The sequence below is a fragment of the Protobothrops mucrosquamatus genome, unplaced genomic scaffold (assembly GCF_001527695.2).
Source record: "Protobothrops mucrosquamatus isolate PMUCROS unplaced genomic scaffold, P.Mucros_1.0 scaffold2849, whole genome shotgun sequence".
Classification (NCBI taxonomy): domain Eukaryota; kingdom Metazoa; phylum Chordata; class Lepidosauria; order Squamata; family Viperidae; genus Protobothrops; species Protobothrops mucrosquamatus.
This window is the reverse complement of record NW_015388879.1, coordinates 27109-46379: the sequence shown is the minus strand read 5'-3', so window position 1 is coordinate 46379 and position 19271 is coordinate 27109. Positions and strand designations below refer to the sequence as shown.

Sequence of the window (19271 nt, the reverse complement as noted above, 5' to 3'; positions counted from 1 at the left end):
AAAGTTACCGACCAGCTGGTAGTTGAACAGGTAGGGCTGGTTGTCTTCGCGGTGGGCCTTTGAGAGGGCGAGGATGGGCATAGAGGCCGGGAAGAGAAACCGCAGCCGACGTTCCTCGCTAAACAGGAGCGATCAAGCGCGATGTGAGGGGGAGGGATGATGTTGTTGGCGCAGTGGGGACGTTGGTGGAAAAACTGCCCGCAGGAGTATTGCGCCGCGGAGGGATAGGCCAGGCTGTTACTGCTCCGCTCGTGTATCGGAGAAGCAATTCAGATACAGTAGGGTGCCCTAACTCAGGAGTGGGGAACGATGGCCCTGTTATGATTTGTGGACTTCAACTCCCAGAATTCCTGAGCCCGCCATGGTGGCTCAGGAATTCTGGGACTTGAAGTCCACAAGTCATAAAGGGTCCTTCGTTCCCCACCTCTGCCCTAAATCAACAGGGTCGGAGAAAGAGCTGCGCCAGTACTGGCTTCCTCAGTCTGGGCTGTCGGGATGAGCTGGGCCCACAGATTTTCCAGGCAGTTTTAATTTGAGCTCTCACACCTTGCCTCTCGATGGAGTAAACAATAATCATAGTAGTACTTACAATAATCATAGTAGTACTTAGAAGGATGGAGTCAGTGATTAAGGTACCAGGTTAGAGCCTGGAGGACCAGCAGTTTTAGTCCCACCTTAAGTATGAAGCCAGTTGAGTGACCTCGGACCAGTCATTCTTTCTCCCAGCCTTAGGAAGAAGGCAAGGGCAAACCACTTCCCAAAAACTGCAGGGACATGCACAAGCAGTCTCCAGGTGATTCGAAGTCACCCCAAATAAATAAGAAGGATAGTCAAAGAAAGGTCCATAAGAGCATCAGTCTACAATCAGACAACAAACATTCCCAAAAATTAACATCAAATTTCAGAAGCAGCAGCATCCTGATCTCTTGTCTGTCTGTCTGTCTATCTCTTTCTCACACACACACATACACACACACACCTCATTTCCCCTAAATATTGTCTGTGCCTACCTCTGGATCATTGCAGTAAAGTGAAATATATGTACCCTGTGATATCTTTGCTGAATGTTTGATTATGTTGCATTGCCTAAATAATTGCATTAGTTATTGTGAAGGCTGATGTTGTGAAGCACAGAATCTTGGTAATTATAGCTAATAATTCTTAAGAAACCTTTGGGGACTGGATATAAAATGTCAAGCTCAGCTCCTGGTTGCTTCGAGTATATATTTGTTGCCTTCAAAGCTATTTTTCATTTAATCCAAAGATTAAGTGAAAAGAATGTTTTTCAATTAATTGTTGTCTTTTATATTAGTTGTTAAGTAACATGTAATAGTTTAATGATTAATACCTTACAAAATGATTTAATAGTAAGGGATACAGTTTGTAAGCAGGTATGGAAAATAGCAGTGGTCAGGAGATTAGGAAAGATTAGATAGCAAAAAAGTCTGTGGAATAATGGAAAAATTCAGTAGCATTCAAAACTATTGTGTATTATGCAAACTTGCTCCCATACTAAGGGAGCATATGCAATTGGTGCATATGATTACCTCGAGCTTTTGAAAGCTGATTATTTTCTCAGTTAGAAATCAGAGACTAATTATCACCTTTGATAGATTCTATGAGGTTTTATGAAAATAATAAATAAAATAAAACTCTGAGGAAGAAGTTTATGAAATGCTCAACACTTCTTAAAATTAGTAACTCAAGCATCATCTGAGAAAAGGACTGACCATGATGCTGAGAATATTGTCAAGGAAATGTCACTAGAGATGGTAGCATCAAAATAAAATATTTGTTATTCTGCATAGAAATAGGCTTGAGGATAGATACCACAAGTTCAATTTTTTTTTTTTATCCTAGTAATTGAGAACTTTGACCCCAATAGTTGCATTACCTTCTTCATGATTTTTAGAAACTGCCATCAGAATAGGTCAATTTGTGATTCAACATTGAAGCAAGTCACTGATGTGTTTCACTAAACATTTTGTGGGAGTTAATGTGGTATCCCTCTTTATCTAAAGCAGTTACTGTAAAGAGATTATTGCCTAAATACATTTTAATCTTCCTTTTTGAAGCAGTGAAGTATTTTGCCAGAAAATGCACTAAGTGTGTAATTGTATCTACTAATTTGGGGGTTAATTCATTTTCTTTTTCAATTTTTTTTCTTTGCTAAAGTTTTTTCTGCTACCTGTAAATATTGATATATGCATTTCCAGCTGTATCAATTGCTTCACTGAAAAACACATATTTGTCTGTTGATACACCTGCAAATTTGTATAATCATTTTCTGATATTGCCCCAGTCATCAAAACCCAAGAATTGGGTATACTTGATCATGCTAACTCACTTTGCAAAGCAGCTCTTTCAAAGGCTTTGCCGAGCTCTATTGAGAGTTATTTTGTTTGGTCTGGTTTCAATACAGTGATCTTTATATCATGTAATTAAAACTCATTAACATTCTATCATTTAGATAGTTTAAAGTATTGAAAAGAGAAGAGAAAACAGTATTCTATTCCATCAATATTAATTACAATTTAAAATATCAATTAGAATAAGTGTAATATTTGACTTTTTAACCCAATGTCGAGTATAGTCTTGATAAAAGAACTGCTGCAACTTACATCAAAGTATTCATTGTATGATAAAGGTTTCAATCTTAAGCTGATTACTTAATATTAAAGTCTCAATTGTTTGTTAGTATACATATACTCTATATTTTATTTGTTAATGAAAGGAAATAACATTCAGCAAATTTAACAAGAAATTAAAAACTAAAAAATAGAAAAAAAAATGAAATAAACATGGGATTTCTGAACTTTTTATATATCTGCCAATTTGCAATATTTGTAGACAGTTAAGCCTCCTTAGAAATCAGATTATAAGTGATTATGTTTGCCATTCTGCATAATGTGTTGTATTTATGGGAATCCTTGTTGATCAAATTTATGTATGTGTACAAATAAATGTGTATGTGTGTATACACACACACACACATATATATCATATGTATACATATATATAGGGGTATGTGTACACATATATACATACCTATATACCTATGTATGCAAATATGTATGTTATTACTGCTTACTCTTTAAGTCCAAGCTTCCAATAAGATATCAGAACTGCATTCCTCTTACATTGTTTGGTCTGGTTTCTCTTCAAATCATATAAAACTTTGATTTTTTTAGTATTAGAATTATTTTAGACTGAGATCGGTTACTAGATCTGTCAGGGTGGATTTGATTTAAATTAAGTTGATTTAAATCATGATTTAAATCACTAGTAAAAAGGCTTGATTTAAATCAACTTGATTTAAATCATAATTTTTAAAGAGTACTTGTCATCTCTGTCCTGCAGTGGCTTCTCCTCTGACCCGTTGTTGACTCACCAACAGTCCCATTCACTTTAATGGGATGGCTGGTGATGCAGCAGTGACATAACAAGGTGAGGGATATGGCGGGCAGCAGGTGAGTGGATGCCCGCTGGCAGGCACTGCCATGATGGATCTACAATGACAGGTGCTCTTTAAACGTAAGGACTCATTCTTGCTGGTAGTTAGAATCTTTAATATTATTATTTGCAAACAAAATGAAGGTTTTCTATTTAGAATAATAAGCTGTCAGGTTAGTAAAACAGCAATATCAGAACCGATTTTAGGTTAATAGGTTAATCACACATAGTTGGAGAACTACTCAAATTCTTTTATTTAATTAAAACATTTAGAGCCTGGCACAGATGCATTTCTCTTCAAACAATCATACAGTTTGCAGTGTACATAGATTTGCAAGACAATGGGATAAAGGAATATTCCTGAACTTTCTTTTATGATTTATCTCATGGTTACTGTGAAATTGTGTGAATGCATCAAGCAATGCATGTTATCTCAGCTTTCAGAGCTTGGATTCATTGAATGAGTTTACCAAAAATGTAAATATTGCAGAATGTACAGTCTCGTGCTACATAACTAAGCTCCATTTCATGCTGAATAAACTATTAATGTATCTTAAATAGAAAACTATATTTAGATAGATTTTTACTCCAAAAGCATTTTATTAAAATAAATTTGATAAAAATAAAAAAAATCCAATTTAAATTTTAAAAATCTGATTTTTTATTTTTTTTTAAAAAAATCATTGATTATTATCCACCCTGAGATCTGTTATCTTTCATTTCCATTTAGCAAATAATAAAATACAAATAGAAGGTATATTTGTATTATATTTTTGAACTATATTATTTTTTTCCAAAACGTTGAGGAGAGGTATTAAAATGTAATGTGAACTAATCAGTTCTATGGAGTTGATCAGGGAAGAAGCCATGGCAAGTACTGTAAACTGCTAAGAAAGCTCAGGTAGGGAAATGGGGGAAGACTTTTGTTAGTGGAATTTGCTTTTTTGATGGCAACTTCCACAGACAGAAGATATTGTTCCATTGATAGCAATAGCACTTAGACTTATATACTGCTTCACAGTGCTTTACAGCCCTCGGTTTATAGCAGCGGTTCTCAACCTATGAGTCGCGACCCCATTTGGGGTCGATCGACCATTTCACGGGGGTCGCCAAGCAAGGCTGTCCACCATTTTTTTCCCCTTTTCCGACGGGTGCCTTACCTCCCTTGAGCTGGGCCAACTGGTGGTCGGCCTGCTCCATCTCTGCTGCTTGCCAGCTACGCCTCGGCCGGCGCAGGGGGCGGAACCGCGCATGCGTGGCGCTCCTGGGCAGGGAAAGTCCTCGACTTACGACCGTTTGGGTAGTCCTCGACTTACGACCGGTTTAGTCCTCGACGTACGACCGGTTTAGTCCTTGACTTACGACCGGTTTAGTCCTTGACTTACGACCGGTTGGGTAATCCTCGACTTACGACCGATTTAGTCCTCGACTTACGACCGGTTTAGTCCTCGACTTACGACCGGTTGGGGGGTCGCGGCATTAAAAAGGTTGAGAACCACTGGTTTATAGAGTCAGTATATTGCCCTCAACAATCTGGATCCTCATTTGGAAGGATGGAAGGCTGAGTCCACCTTGAGCCGGTGAGACTCGAACTGCCAAACTGCTGGCAGCCAGGAGTCAGCAGAAGTAGCCGGTAGTACTGCATTCTAACCACTGCGCCACTAGGGCTCTTTTGATGGTAGAAACTCTGGATCCAATCCTATAATATAAGAAGGAAAATAGGTCATATTGCCACCATAAATCAGTTACTTCTTTCATTTCTTTTCTTATTATTATTATGTAGACTAGATCTCAGTTATGGCGATTCTAACTGTAATATCCTTTTCATAAGTTTTACAAACCCATACAGCAGGGGTTCCCAACCGAGGGTGCTTGCACCCCCTGGGTTTGCGAGACAATATTCCAAGGGGTACGAAAAATTGGGTTTAGAAGTTTCAAAATTATAGTGTATATGCATAATTTGTTGCTGTTATTTCAAACTTTTGTAAGGGGTGCAAGAATATATCAGAAGCGTTCTAGGAGTGCGGGGTTTAGAAAAGATTGGGAACTGCTGCCATGCAGTTTTGTATTTTTAATAACTCACATTCATGTTTTTTAGAATTTTAGTTGGATTTCTCATGTACTTCCTCTTTAGGCATCTTCAAAGACAATGGTTGATGCATCACTCAATATCTTCTCTGGTGATCAAGATAATGCACGTTGTTTCAGTGTTAACTTTCTTCAGTAATTAAATTCAACAAAAGAAGCTCTTAATTTTAAGCTTCCATGAAGTTCAGCTGCTGCCTGTTGATTCTGGTTCTTAACCTCAGTGTTTTTGCTGAAGAAAATGTTACTTCCAACCGGACATTTACCATGGGATCAAGGTCCCTGCCTCTCAACATATCACTTCTCCCTATCTTTCAAGTCTTGACAAAATCTCCAGTTCCTCAGGATATCATAGCAAAAGAAGGTACCTGTGTTATCATTGAATGTAATTTAAACATTAGCCAGCAGGACACCATATTCTGGTACAACTCAAAGGGGCATCTTCTGGAGCAAGGTGGAAGAGGTAAGACATATATTTGTCTAAACTTACAATAAGCTTGACTCAATATGTAATGCGCATAAAGGTTTTCTTCTTTGTCACGTTCCATTAATAAGCACGAAAGAAAAAATATAAGAGATGTGAGATCACAATGCTTAAAAGTACCTGTATTACAATGTACTACAAATCTCTCTTAAATTACAACATTGGACAGTTAAGAATTTATATATAGATGTATATATTGATGTGTATATAGAGATATAATTTAATGATCTTGCAATAAATAGGTTGTTCAATCAAGTTGCTTCAACACTATAATCATTTGGAACTTGGAGTGAAAAGAAACTGCAGGAAAATCTTTGAATGCCTGACTGAACAACAGCATTTTCTGAAGCAGTCTCCTTTAAAGAGTTTACAAGAATTTACAAGAGCTGCAAGGAAGATTGGATTTGAAGCAACAGAATTCTTTCTCTTAAGAAAGAACAAGTTAAAGAAACCCCAATCAGATCCTGAATCTAGTTATTTGAATCCCATCTGTAGGAATTAAGTTTACATTGCATAGAGTTTTCAAGAAAATTGGAATCTTAAACCAAAGTTGCTGCAAAGATTTAAAGATCATTGTTTTGACTATTAATTTAGACTCTGGATGAGAAAGCCCCATTTCATGCAGGCATTAAAATATTTTATCCAAGTATCCACTTGCTGTTATTCTCTAGAGGATTTAACTAAAATTGCAGTGAAAATATTCACAATGAGATATTTTCATAGGAGAAAAGGAAAATAAATGGGTAACATTAATCCAAAATAAAAGATACTTGTAGAAATCTGGTGTGGAATATTTCTTCCTGCTAAATTTCATGTGGTTTATGTTTGTTCTAGAGCATGAAGAACAACAGTTTTTAAAATTCAGAACAGCTTCCAGACTTAAAGGCAAATTAGAATAAAAGAGTATTTAAACCAATTTATAATTAATTAAAGAGAAATTCTGGGCATATATTTATTGGGAGATGGGACCGCAACTGAAATAGCCCCATCTTTTGTGAGAAAATATAAAAGCATAATTTGATCTTACAATATTAAGATTTTTTTTCTAATTGTATCTTTAGGTGGAAGATTGGTGATCTCTGATAATATCCTCAATATCACAAGTGTAATCTTTGGTGATCGGGGACGATATACCTGCAGTGTCACAAATGACAATGGCACTTCTTATTATTCAGTCACCCTCAGAGTGGTCTCCACCTCTGGAGACATGGGCATTTATTACATGATTGTCTGTCTAGTTGCTTTTACTATCATCCTAATCTTAAATATTACACGTTTGTGCATGATGAGCAGCCATCTTCGTAAAACAGAGAAAGCCATCAATGAGTTCTTCAGAACTGAAGGGGCTGAGAAGCTACAGAAGGCTTTTGAAATAGCCAAACGCATTCCTATTATTACCTCTGCCAAAACTTTAGAGCTGGCCAAAGTCACCCAGTTTAAAACCATGGAATTTGCTCGGTACATTGAAGAACTTGCCAGAAGTATCCCTCTGCCACCTCTAATCCTTAACTGCAAGGCCTTTATGGAAGAAATATTTGAAGCAGTGCATGTTGAGGATCCTGATGAAGTTGGAGATGGAGTGAAACAAACCCAAGCACTTGGTGTCCAAGAGGGACTCTATCCCTTAAACCCAGAAATAAAGCGCAGCAATTCACCAGCAGGAGATTCAGATGATGGTTCAGTGAATGACCACGGCAAAGAAATAGCTGTGGAGGTATCTGTCCACCTTCAGTCAGAAGCACAAAGTATTGATACTGTTTCTCAGGATAGTGTCCCCTCCCTGCCATCAGAGGATGGCCCGAGGGCTGAATCCAAATAGAATAGCAAAACTACTTGTATAACGTTCCTCCTGATTTGGGAGAATGTTCTGAAAGAGAAAAGGGAAAATTCCACTGTAGTCGCAGATGCATGATCCCTGTTTGTTTTTTGTTTTAAATGTTGTTAGATAACTTTAAAATCAGCTTAGATGAAGCTATTTTAAAGTTCTTATTAGAAATATTATAACTAATCTTAGAAGTATTTTGCAGCAGGAATCCTTTCTACCAATTATAATAGAGTGGACAAACTTGTTGGCTGGTGTGGTACAGGTTATTATTTTTGTGAGAGAAAGATTGCAGCAAATAGGGCACTGATGGCATAATATCATGAAAAATAACTGGGGACTTTGTTACATTTCCCCCCACTTTTTAGTGTGCTAAGATTAAAACAGGCACAGTACACCTTTGCTTGCTCTTAAAAACTAAAATGAAGGCTGGTGAGTTATCTGTTCATGAGATACAGCAGAATAATACATTGATGTGAATAGTTTTTGCCATGTCTACTCAGAAACTTAGATTCTTATATATGCTCAGTTCTTTTATTAAAAGAACTTTTATTACAGTTCACAAGTGTACTGTACAAGAAATTATAAGGTTCAGGTCTTTGAAAAAAAAATGCTATAAGGAGACTATGTGATTGTTACAACTGAAAAACGTATGAAATATCCAGAGATTCAATTGTCTGTATTTGTGTTCCTATTCAGTATTTGCATTAGAAAATAGGAATCCAAGTGCAGCCTTTGCATTGCAGCCAAGGATGGACCACTAAATATTCTGCCAATTGCCAAGTATTTTAATAAATGAGGCTTGTTTTCTCGGTTATACTCATAATACCAGCTTTTGGAATATTCTTTCATTTCATTGCCGTGGTGAAATGACAAAATCTTCAGGTTCTCTTGGTGTTACGATAAAAACAATGACAGCTTCGGTATCAGTGATTATAACCTTCAGCCTTCTTCATTTAGTATGCTCTGAATTGTTAATATTAAGTGGCCAATGTTGAGGACAATGTCATTTGATAGCAGTTATAGGTGTTCCATGAAAATCACCCGGGGGAAGCTTTTAACATGAGCCAATGATAATTTGGGTGAAAAAGATGTACAGTTAGAAAAGCAGGCTGAGGATTGCTATCTACAGAGTAACATTTGTCCTGGCCCTAATGAAAAATCTGGGGAAATTTCAAAGAGCACCATACTACAATAAGCAACCAATATGGACATTTAACTGATTCCTCTTGTTCAACAGTAGTGTAACTGCCTACTACAGCTGTGGTGGCGCAGTGGTTAAATTGCAGTACTGCAGCCTAATTCTGCTGACTGCCAGTTTGATCCTGACTGGCTCCAGGTTGACTCAGTCTTCCATCCTTCCAAGGTCGATAAAATGAGGACCCAGATTGCGGGGAGGCAATATGCTGACTCTGTAAACAGTTTAGAGAGAGCTGTAAAACATTGAAACAGTATATAGGTCTAAGTCAGGGGTTCTCAACCTTGGCAACTTTAAGACTTGTGGACTTCAACTCCCAGAATTTCTCAGCAAAGCTGGCTGAAGAATTCTGGGAGTTGAAGTCCACAAGTCTTAAAGTTGCCAAGGTTGAGAACCCCTGACTTAGACCTATATACTGTTTCAATGTTTTACAGCTGGTCTAAGTGCTATTGCTACTGCTTCAGGCTACAGATATGAAATAATAAAGTTAAATTTCACGTTAAAAAAAAGCAGACACAAACCTTGTAAATTCAAAATTAAATTGTTGCGGATTTAGTTTAGTCAGTTGTTGCCTGTTGTTTCCCTCACATACATTTGTATGAAGCTTTTAACTTTTCTAGAAAATTACTTCAGATATCTGAAGTGATGCAATCCATTATATCATTATCTCCTACTATAAGCAGGTCTGTCCTTTTCTTATGCTATGAGGTCACGTTTGCTAATGAAATAAGACTGTCCCTTTCTCTTCCAGCCATTTGAATCAATCCAGTTCATATAAGGGTTTTTTTTAGTGGTGGGGGGAACAACTCTAATATAGTTTCCTTCTTAGCTTTAAAAAAAATGACTTTAAAAAATTTAAAATAGTGCAAGAGTAAATTTATGATAGATATGAAATCCTTCTTGCCCTAGCAAAAGTAGAAGAAACATGATTTTTGAAGGAATCTGTTATATTTATAGCACAAGTGGGTGGCAAGCAGTTGTAGTAATGGCACCTGGGCATTTGAGTCATTGGCAGTCATGCCCATCTGTTTAACAGATTGTTTAAGAAAACAATATTTACCTCACAATATTTAGCTTAATTTTCTTAATATTTGTTTCTGTTTCTGAAGCAAAATAGATCATGCAGGCTTAAGCTTGGCAAAGGGATATATTTGTAAATATAGAATGATGTTTCTGTCCTATAAATCATTTTTAGGTGTAACCTGTAAAAAGAGAGGATATTGGTTTGCATCACTTTCTTTAGTGAAAGAAAGGCGGGACAGAGACAAGCAATTTAGATGGATTAGATGTAAAAATCATGTATGGTGAATATTGTGCAGTATGGGTAGTCTTTTTTTTAAGCAGAGATTTTTACCAAATATTGTTGTAGTGTTATGAACATATTTGGAGAACTATTGCGGGTGGTATGTACTTGTTTTAAAAAAATGATGTAACCTTATGAAAAAAACAACGCAAGACTTCTCAAATGGCCAACAAATTTTTATGAATAATCGGGCAAGAGCCCAGCCATAAAGCTATAATTACTGAACATTAATTGGAAGTTCAGTTTTGCCTGTTTTTGTGTGTGTAAACTAATTTATGTTAGTAGACATGAGGTTGTCTTCTTATTTCTTTAGCTGTGGTGTTTTGTGAAAGTATTAAAAAACTTAACTTTGTTGACCAAAATGTGGTTTCAGCATTACATTTGTAGCTTGGGAGTTGCCATAATTATATTTCGTACTTTTATATAAAAATAAAATGGTGCTTTTTTCCAATAGTAAATCTACTATTAAATGCCTGAACTGTGTTTCTGGTTTTATGTATTATTATCTATATGCTATATCCTATATGCTATGTTAATACCTTAAAGCCCTGCGGCCATATGCAGTCATTTACATATGTTATATATACAAGTGATTGTAGACATATGTTATATATACAAGTGATTCTGCAATTTCTGTCGGTTGGTCCTCTGTAATATATGCATTATTGATTGATTTTCTATCTGGTTACATGGAAAATAATAAAAGAAACCATAATATATAAATCTGCTTTTGAAATATTTAAGCATTAAATGCATATATCAATAGGGATTTAAAATGCAAAAATAATCAATAAATAGCTTGCCTGAATTTTGCTTTAGTGTCTCCATATCAAAAGAGTTGCAAAAAATAGAAACTACGGTATAGCAGCACCAACATTCTGATTCCTCTCACAGTCTAATATCATCATACAGTGTCCCTCTGTCTGACATCTTCTAGACCTATTGAACTAAAGTTTCCATTATAACTGAGTAGAAAACCACTGTATGATCTTCCTCCCAGAGATCACAGCAAAGCCTCAAGTTACTGCGCTGTTTCTCTGTTTTAAACTTCCCTTCCATGTACTCATTTCTTACAGAGAACCCCAACGTTGTATCTGAATATTGATCACTGAGGAGCACACAGTTGCCTCTTATTCCAGTTTTGAAAGCCCTTGCAGCTCTTTATGCTTTGGGCAGCCTCTCCATGCAGTTCTCAGGTGAAATCTCTCATGGGTTCTTTCTCTAGGATTTATTTCTTTAGCAAAATCTTACTCTTCCTTTACCCTAGCTCCATTACTTTTTCAGCCATAACGCTCAGCCCTTAGCTTAAATTTGCTAAGCACTATATAATATTCAGAAAGGTCCTACTTATTCCCAGTTCCTAAATCAAGATGTAGCACGACAGCAATAAGAGGAGGGTAGATCATTGGAGGCCTCTTTATCAAAATAAAGTGCTGTATATACAGATTACCCATCCTTGAATAAGCCAACCCTCAATTTTTTTTAACCAAATACCGTGAAAAATGTGCCACTTGTGATAAGCTGACCCTCAAAATGTATATTCATTTTAATCTTCATAGTTGACTTATCTGTGGGTGGCACATTTTTCACAGTATTTGGGTTAAAAATTCAAGTGTTGGCTTATCCAAGGAGGGGCTTCTCTGTGAGTATATACAAGTACTTTAAATTAGTATTACTGTATCTGCTTTCATTCCATTCACACTGATCATCTAATGCAATTCAAGAGGGGACAATTATATAATAGTTGACAATTCTGAACAAGGCAGTAGAATATGTGTAATGTGTACCTTAATGTGTAATACTAATCACTAAATAATAGGGTGAATTCACAATTCTTGCTTAATAGCAAAATCAAAAGAAAATTTAGTGAGCTTAGAGCACAATTAAACATATAAACCCATCAAAGCCAAGGAAAAATATCTGTATAAAGCATTTGTGTCTTATCTTTTGTTGGTTATCTGCACATATATATTGGAAGACACTACTTGGATTTTATTTATTTTTGTGGGGCTTATTTTCAGCTAAATTAATCTAACCCATTACCTTATATAGAGTCATTGTAGAGTCAGCCAATGATGGAACCTTGCTGGTAATCATCATACTGTATATTCATTTTCGGTTCTGCCTTCCTTAAATGTAAAGTTTTTTTAATTGTAATTATACACATTTAACACTAGAGGCAGCTGTTGTTTTGAAGAACATGGAGACAATATCAAGCCAGCCAAAAGATACCTGTTTTAAAAAACAACCTTGAACTAGCTGGACAAATAAACATTCGAGTTTATTATATGTTTATTATATGTTCAAAAGATTATGATTTTGGTTGATATTGGTTTTCATACTGTTGCTATATATCTTCCAACCATGGTACATAATTTTAGCTTAGATAAACTAAAATTAGCAGCAGTAGTCATTTCAGAGATGACAGGAAACAAAAATTAGTTGAAGGTCCAAACAAATCCTTCTCTCTTCTTCATATAGGCATACTGGGGTCCCAGGTTTATCCCATCATGCTGATCAAAGCATTAGCTTTATATCCTAGTGTTGCCAGAAAGACATAAAACAAATAGAGAGAAGTAGGAAGAGATCATGATATGGAGTAGTCCAGGTTCAAGTCTGTGCTTAGCCTTGGAAGGTGATAGAATGGCTTGGGCTATCAGCTGTCTCATGGCAACACAGTTACCCACACAGAGGACTCATCATAAAGTCAAATTGGAAGGGTACTAAATGTACCTCCTTGAAGAAAGCTTTAAATCTTACATGATGGCTTGAAGGCTTAAATCTCTCCTGCTACCCATAATGAGCTGCTACCTCAGTGGAGAGCCTATAAGCTGATCTGCTGCAATACATCAATGGACTTATCAAACAATTGTAGTTAGGTGGTGGTCATTTTGCATTTTATAGGGTATGAACTGGAACCATGTTAAGTTTCCAAGCTTCCGATGTAAAGTCTAGCACGTCATTCATGTTTTCTAAGCAGAAAGGGCACACATACTCCAAAATTGAAAGCCAATGCTCCAGGCATTAGTTTGGTAGTAAAGCGGATGGATGATCAATGTTAATCTGGATTCACTGTGCCGTCTAATCAATTTGTATTGATGTTTTGTTCATGTCAGGCATATTTACTGTTCAGTTGACACATGTGCCTGCTTTGCTTCTGCTGCAGAATCAATCCACATACAGTGACATTTGTGAAAAAGACATACTGATCTCCGGGACAGAGAATTTTTATTATGCTCTAAGCTTTCGTTAGCCACTGCTAACATTGTCAAAGTGTAAGCTAACATTGGAGAAACATTACTTTTTATAGTCCTTTAAGTATCGATGATTTAGCCATGGAGCGCGTAATAGGTCCGTCAGTTCGCCACCCGCATGCGATTGGATGTATCGCCCTCAAATCAGCTGTGTTAGTTGAGGTCTGCCTAGTTTGTGTTGCTCTGCTTCTCACTGCCTGCTTTGTAGACTGTGTATGCTTGTCATATGGCATCAGACTGTCTGGTGTTACCACGTGGTTGCTCCTCCTACTGCCATGGTCCAGTATGCTATTGTCACCTCATGTGGTTACTTTGGTTGGTGGCTTCCCAGTCATGCTTATGGTGTCGGTCCCATTTGTTTGCTCGATCTCGTAGCCGGTCCGGTCCGTTCTCCTTTAACAGTCAACCGCCTTTTGTAGACAGCCTTTATTTCTGAAGGTTCAGGCCCTGGTACCAAAATGCCACCATCTATGCATAAGGGAGAGCTATCATAAAACTTGAACCAAAAACTCAAAGTGTCTATGTGACCCTAGAGCCGTGGTGGCAAACCTATGGCACACATGCCACAGGTGGCACGCAGAGCCCTCTGAAAGATCGTGACGTTGGAATTGATTGATTGACCTTTTTTCCCCAAAAAAATCTTCGTTTGTTTCCTTGCACGTGGCCGCGGTGGCGGATTGCGAAGGAGCAATGGCATGGGCTGGAAGTCAGGTAAGGAAAAAAAGGCAATTTCTGGGGGGAGCGAGGATTTCTTTCCTTACCTGCCTCACTTGTTTGGAGGCCACTTTCCGCTCAAATGCGTTCTCTTGCCAATGGCCCGACCGCCCACTTCAGCACCCACCCTCCCTGAGCCTCCGGCACTCCACCTACTGCTTTGGTGGCTCTGTAGGCAGAGCTGTGAACTTCTCTTCTCTGACAGAGAACTTCGCAGCTCTGCCTACAGAGCCACCAAAGCTGTAGCTGAATGGGCAGGTGAGGGGGAAATCTGCCTCACTTGTTCCATGGCCATTTTCGGCCGATGCGCATTGCAGCAGCATTGGGCGCAATATACGAGGCGGCAAACAGCTGCGTCACGCCAAAACCGGCCGTTTGCCGCCTCCTGCCCAGTGCCGCTGCCATGAGGCCATGGAACAAGCCAGGCACTGGTAAGAAACCGGTATACCGGTTCCTTACCTCCATCCAGCTTGTTCCGCAGCCTCGTGGCAGCCGCATTGGGTGCGACGTATGAGGCGGCAAACAGCCACGTCATGCCGAAACCAAGGGGCCGGCAGGCTATGGCTGCTGATGGACACAGTTGGTCCCCACGCGCTCGCTGTGTGTGGGGGCCGATGGTGTCAGGCAGTAGCCATCCCGGTTCCTGTCTCGCCTTGCCTTGCCCTGCAGCAATGGCTCCCCTGCCCTGCCTTGCCTCACCCCGCAGGACAAGCCTCCTGCCCACTGTCCCACCTGCCAGAGACCCTCTGGATCTCCCCCAAACCTGCCTGGCCCCCACAGGCGTCTCTCCCCATGAGCAACATCGAGGTGGCCATGCCAATCCCAACCACGCCCACCCAGTCTGCCGTGACCACTGCAGCCACACCCACCCAATGGGCCATGCACACCCAATGGGCCATGCACACCCAATGGCCACACCCACCTGGCACCCAACGATAAATAAGTGGGGTTTGGGTTGCAGTTTGGGCACTCGGTCCCATCACTGCCCTAGAGTGAAGCAGGTATTGAAAGTCAAGCTTGTTACATGGGGGGAATGTGGGGGAAGAGAGGGGCAGGAAGATAGAAACAGGTATAGGAAACTGTGGACTTTTCAGATGTTGCTGAACATCTCAGCATCTCACATCATTAGACAGGTTGGTTGGGACTCCAGTAGTCATGGTCAGAATAAAAATCTCAGCGATCAACATGACTAACCTGTCAGTTTGGCCTATGCAAAAATGGCTTGCAGCATATCACAGTGATGTCCATGGGGCTTTCAACAGCAAAGGGTTAGATATCATTTACAGCTGGAAAAGGAAGTGGACAGTGCAGCAGAAGACAGTGAGGCAAAGTCACCATTATAGAGGAGTACTAAAAGTGAATGATGGTGCACATAAGGAGACATCTAATGTTAGGATAATATATATCCTGGACTATAAAGGTTATGTTCACTATAGTCTTGTTCAGAGCATTAGTTTAGCAGTAGCAAAAGCTAAGAGTGACAATATGGGTAGACCTCTCCTATGTGGAAAAGACTTCTCGAATTTGGTGTTCTCTAAATGTACTGAAATATAAATCCCATCATTTACAGCTACCATAGCTAATAGCCATATCAGCCAAGTATGATCACACACTGAACTGTGGATAATTGGTGTGATTATTAGGTGGGAGTTAGGATCTGTGGACATGGATGCTGGAAATTAGCAATTCTTGGCGTCTTCGTATTGCAGAATGACTGGCAATCCATCTGCTTCTTTCACCCTCTTAAATTTCAAAATGCTTACAGTTTGATAATGCCCTCATAGAAGAAGTAGTCTGCAAACTCCATTGTACATAAATGGATTGGAGGAAGTAGACTCATTTCAAAATGTAAAAGTAATCATTGTTTAGGGCTTGTTCATTAGCCTTCCCTCCCCTTCCACCCTGCCTCCTTTTTCCATTTGTGCAGCATTTCAGATGCAAGTAAAACTGCTGGCATATATAAAATATCAACTACAAAGGCCATAAAATCTAAAAAGAGAAAAATGCCTGAAGAACACCTGCTGACATCCAGAGTGAGACAGGCATGGAATATATAAAGGGATGCAGAATAGTCGGCCATTCTGAAAGCACAATAGGAACACAAAAGTTTTGAAAGCATTAAATGGCCTTGGATTTAATCAGCCACCTATGCAAGATATCACAGAGAAATAATACCGCTTCAGATCTGTAATTGGATCTGCAGTATCATGACAAGCCAATTGAATAAGTCAACAACCATATAATTTCAGCACCACTGCCTAAGAACAACTGAACTAGCATATTAGCTCAACATTGTTTGCTTGCTTGAGTAAAATGGCCCCTTGGTTGCTATTAAAATCTTGGCTTCTATTTCAAGGCAATGTATTTCCCTCTGTGTGAAACTCTGGCCAAATTGCCATTGTGCAATGAGTGGAATTTCAAAAACATTACGATGAATATGTTCCCTTTGGCCATAATCCTCTGTCCAGTCATGTCCAGTCATATTCATATATTTCAGTAGCCATTAAGTGTGCATAAATATGGGTATCTGAACTAGAAATTAACGATGTCACTTCATAACCTGATGCAGGGGGAAATCTGGAACTGTCATTTCAATAGGAAGCTGCAGCCAGTCATGGCTCTCAGTAAGTACGCCTGAATGATATACATATCTGCTGCTTTCATATTTTCAGATGCCAATCTAAACAAGGAGCAGTCAGACTTGTGACCCAAACAAAACACTTTTAAAGAGCTAAAATCAATCATTTCTTTTTGTGAAAAGCAAAAGTAGAAACCACTTTTGGTCTACAGCTATTCCTTCCTCCCTCTCTCTCGCCTCCCCCTCTTATCACTTGCTGGAGCATTGCAGGATGATGATCATATTATTGATGATCCATGACAATGTCGCGTGGGCTCATCCTGCCTCCGCTTCTGATGAATTGACATATTTCTTTGGAAAAAATCACAGGAATTCAAATATGCACCCTTCAAATAGCTTTTCTCATTTCCTCTCCAATTACATGTAAATTAATGCAGTGATACTCAACAAGGTTCATCCCCCTTAACACACACACACACACACACACACACACACACACACACACACACACACCGCCAGTCTCAAGATAATGGATAGTAGGTGCATGTCAGTGGGTTTTTCTAGCAAATCTTCTCAAGGCAGCTCATCCAGTTTGATGCAAAAATATGAGTACAAAGCAAGGTTTTCAGTGCCTCACTTGAAGCTTGAGTGTTTGTGTTGTTGTTGTTTTAATTTGTCTTTGTCCTTCAGAGAAAAGGTATGCAAACCTCTGATTGTTTCTCTTTCTACAGAGGGGATTACAAACTATGGGAAAGAGAGAAAGGGCTGTTAAACTGCAGTGAGGATGGAATTACAAGAGAGGGGGAAAGGTTTAGAAGTATCAAGCTTGTAGAAATAAGTATAGCTGCATTGAAAAAGTGTCCCAAAAACAATTTACAGCCTGCCTATGTTTCACAAACAGCAGGAATTTAAAAGCAGTTTAACAGAAGCTGACTTGAGCCAAAGGACATTATTATGTCTGGTGCCCAATATTTAAAAAAATGACTTTGGAGAGGAAAAATAACAGTATGCCATAAAGGGGGGGGGGTATTTTGCTAAATAAATAGAACAATGTTCTGCCTTCCAGCTGCATTGCAAAAATAACCAAGTTCCTAATTAAAAAACATAGTTGAAATGTGATTGTCAACGCTGCTAATCGGATGTTTTTGCATTGACAACAGATGGAAATGTAGTCATCTTTTACCTTTTGCTTTTAGAGTTAGGTGATGCTGGGAGGGGGGATGTGAACGAGAGTCCAGCTAGACATAATAACACCAAGCCTAGTGTGAGAAACAAGGTTATTCTAACCAGAGCTGATAAGGACTTGGAGAACTGGAAAGGAAGCACTGGAAAGGAAGCCCATGCTTCAAGCTAATTGGGGGATGTGATTTATGACTGTTAATTGGAGGAGGGAATTGTGCTTTGATACTATGTGCTCAGGGGAGGGGAATTCAGTTTTTGGCTTTGATTATGCACTGCTGATGTTATGCTACTCAAAATAAAGATTCTTTAAGGTAAACAGTATCTCAAAGTTATTTTGAAGAGTTTCATCTGTTGGAACCATGACAGTGATTTCCTTTTTTCTATTTTTCCTCAGTAAAATAGTTTTATAAAATTCCAAGACTCTAGAGTCTAGTGTAATCCTTGAAGGCACCAGACTAAAAACAAGATGACTGTGAGCTCTAATCCTGCTTTAGACACCAAGCCAGCTGGGCAACTTTAAGCCAATTACAATATTTTCTAGAAAGCAAAAAATGGCAAACCACTTCTAAAAATGTTACCGAGAAAACTGTGTGGACTTGTCCAAGCAGTAGTTAGGAATCAAGACTGACTTGAAGGCACAAATAAAAGTTCTATTATCACTTTTTATTTGGAGAAATAGATTAAAATGTAATTAATAAATTAACTTGGGTTTTTTTTTGGACCAAACAATATATTAACCTCAAACATTGCTACCATCTCCCTGGATGTGGTGAGAAATTCTAGAATCAATGCTTATCTGAATTCAGTTTACCTATAAAAGGAAGTGATTGGTTGCTTCCAATGTCCTGTGGCACATACTTTACATCTTCATTGCAGAGCTGAATCAAATATCTCCAGACAAAAACTTAAATCTTTATATTTTTGTTTGAATTTTGATTATCTCCAAATATAAATATTTGATACTTAAAAAGTTTTGAAGCTTTAAAGGTGTACTACCAATGCATCTCCTTTGTCAGTTCTTATCAGCTATATTACCTATCATAGCATGTCAGCTATGAAATGCTTCTAAATATAAAACAACATTGCTGATCAAGTACTGCACTGCAATGAAATAATGATTCTCTGTTGTGTTCATTCTCAAGTTGAGTGCCAGGATAAATTAGAATGATGTAAAGGGTAACTCAAGAAATTGTAAACA

The 19271-nt window shown here is 38.4% G+C and overlaps 1 protein-coding gene across 1 annotated transcript; it reads left to right on the top strand.

Moving 5' to 3' along the window:
- Positions 1-6: 6 nt before the first annotated feature.
- MFAP3 (microfibril associated protein 3) lies at positions 7-8452 on the top strand. Its single transcript, XM_015825866.1, has 3 exons — positions 7-30; positions 5588-6001; positions 7084-8452. The coding sequence occupies exons 2-3, from the start codon at positions 5719-5721 to the stop codon at positions 7839-7841; spliced, it is 1041 nt and encodes a 346-aa protein (XP_015681352.1). The 5' UTR covers positions 7-30; positions 5588-5718; the 3' UTR covers positions 7842-8452.
- The last annotated feature ends 10819 nt before the right edge of the window (positions 8453-19271 follow it).